The 2,488-nt window shown below is 33.4% G+C and overlaps 1 protein-coding gene across 1 annotated transcript; it reads right to left on the bottom strand.

Moving 5' to 3' along the window:
- Positions 1-529: 529 nt before the first annotated feature.
- MONOS_1872 (uncharacterized protein) lies at positions 530-1,933 on the bottom strand (the record flags this gene model as incomplete). Its single annotated transcript, XM_067871751.1, has 1 exon — positions 530-1,933. One exon carries the CDS (start codon positions 1,931-1,933, stop codon positions 530-532), a length of 1,404 nt encoding a protein of 467 aa, XP_067727649.1.
- Positions 1,934-2,488: the final 555 nt, after the last annotated feature.

The following is a 2,488-nucleotide window of genomic DNA, read 5'->3' as shown; positions in this document are numbered from 1 at the left end:
TATTATTAAAGAAAAATCAATCTTGAATACTAATCAAAAAAGATTTGGAAAATAGGATGTATTATTCAAAATAAAACGCGAATATATAAAAAACTATTCTGAATAAACAAGCAAGTCCATCACCGAAACAATGCAAATAAGACTATCATTCATTCAGAAAAGATTGAAAGATATGCACAAGTGTTCATTCGTCTAATACTGAGTCGAAAAAAATAAATAAAAAATATAATAAAATAATTAATTTTTCCTGGTGTTGTCAAGTGCACAAATCTAAATGACTATTACGATGATTCACATTTTGATAAATTAAAGAAAACAAACCAACAAACAAATATAATACTATGTTATAAAATAATATTTGTATAACATTCTATTACAATTTCATTATTTCTGCATATCCGCCAAAAACAGCAAAGAACAGCTGCTCACTCAGATTATCTTTTCCTTTGTTTCTCTTTCTCTTTCTCTTTCTTTCTTCTTCACCTTCATTCTTTCTCTCTTTCTCTCTCTCTCATTCAAATATCCTTCTTCAACACAAGCAATCAACCTTCTTCTCTTCCATAAATGTTCCTCTTTCCATCATTTTCTCCACCTCATTCAACAACCCTTCACATCCCTTGCTGAAATTTCCTTCTCCTTCAAATTCTATTTCCCTTCCTTCTCCTTCTCCCTCTCTTTCTCCTTCTCCCTTTTCTTCCTCTTCTTCTCTTCCTTTCTCTTCCTTTCCTCCTCTTTCTCTTTCTCTTTCTCTTTCTCTTTCTCTTTCTTTTCCCTCTTCCTCTTCTCTTTCTCTCCCTTCTTTTCCTTCTCTCCCTTCTCTCTCCGAATTTCTCCGAAATCCCAATCGGTTCGGAGAAATAGAACGTCTTCCTTGCTGTCTGCGCTTGCCTGCCCTGTGAACACACACATTCCGAGGAAATAGCTCCCAAAACGGATCTTTTTCTTCCTCTTCTTTATTTTCTTCTTTATTTTCCTCTTTATTTTCCTCTTTATTCTCTTTATTTTCTTCTCTGTTTTCTTCATTTTCTTTCCTTTCTTCTTCTTCTTCTTCTTTTTCTTTTTCATCTTTGACGTTTATAAATTCTTTGTCTTTATCTTTGTCTTCTTCTTCTCCCGATGTTTTGTTTGAAATATTCACTTCTGATTGAATTTCGGTTTTTTTTTCAACTTTTTCTTTCTCTTCTTCTTTCTTCTCTTTTTCATTTTCCTTTTCATTTTCTTCTTCTTTTCTCTCTTTTTTCTCTTTCTCTTCCTCTTTTTCCTTTTCCTCCTCATGTTCACTAATGTCCTTCAATTGAGAAATATGAATATCTTTGTGAAAGGAAAGAGAAGAAGAAGAAGAAGAAGAAGAAGAAGAAGAAGGCAATGAAGATAAAGAAGAAAAAAGAGGTTTAGAAGAATTTGAAACAGAATTAGAATTAGAATCAGAAGAATAAGAATTAGAAGAAGGAGAATTAGAAGAACATGGATGATTTGCATTAAAAGTATTATTATGATTATGATTATGATTATTATTTGTATTTATATTGACTTTATCACAGTCAACAATAGAATCAGAAACATTGGAAGAGGAAGAAGAGGAAGAAGAGTTTAAAGAAGAATTCAAAGAAGAAGAGGAAGAAGAATTCGAATTAGAATTTGAAGAAGAGGAAGAAGAAGAGGAAGAGGAAGAAGAAGAAGAGGAGGAAGAAGAAGAATTAACAGCAATATTAATTTCTTCTTCATTCTCCGCTTCCCAAAAGCAGCAGTCATTCAAAGACAACTCTGAAAACTCAGAAAACTCAGAAAAGGGAGAAGGAGAAGGAGAAAAAGAGGAAGAGGAAGAGGAAGAGGAGGAGGATGAGGAAGAGGAAGTAGGAGGAGGAGAAAGTGAAGAAGAAGAAGAAAAGGAAGAAGGAGGAGGAGGAGGGGTAGAATCAAGTGTGAGAGGCATGGAATATGAAACATCCAAAAGAGGGCTGAGAGAAAGAGGAGAATAAAGAGAAGGATGAAGAGGAGAGGTGGAGGCAGAGGAGAAGATGGTGGAAGAAGAAGAAGAAGAGGAGGAGGAGAAAAGAAAAAAGGTGAAGAAAAAGGTGTAGAAGGCTGAGTGATTGAGAATAGTGAAATATACCCAAAACAAAAAATTAAGATGTTGAAAATGATTTTAGTGACGTCGATTGATAAAAACAAATCATTCGATGAGTTGATTTCAGATGAAATAAACAATCTTTATCACAAAATATGTGAAAGGGAAAGAGATGCAAACTGATGAAGATAGAAATCTACAAATCGTTGACTGCCTTTGTGTGGTTGAACTGTTTTTCCCTCAGAAAAGGAAAATTATCTTTGTCCAATGATGTTAACAGTTCAAAGAATTTAATGCATTGTGAGGATATTGGAAGAGAAGAATTCGAAATCGAAGAAAGCATTGACGATTGAAGAAGTTGACTTCAATTGCAAAAATTTCAAATGAAATAAGAAGAAAATGACGAATTTTTTGATCATG

Source organism: Monocercomonoides exilis, assembly GCF_001643675.1.
Source record: "Monocercomonoides exilis strain PA203 chromosome Unknown scaffold22-1379369, whole genome shotgun sequence".
NCBI lineage: Eukaryota > Preaxostyla > Oxymonadida > Polymastigidae > Monocercomonoides > Monocercomonoides exilis.
Note: the sequence above shows the minus strand (reverse complement) of the source record. Positions and strands in the feature narration are given on the sequence as shown.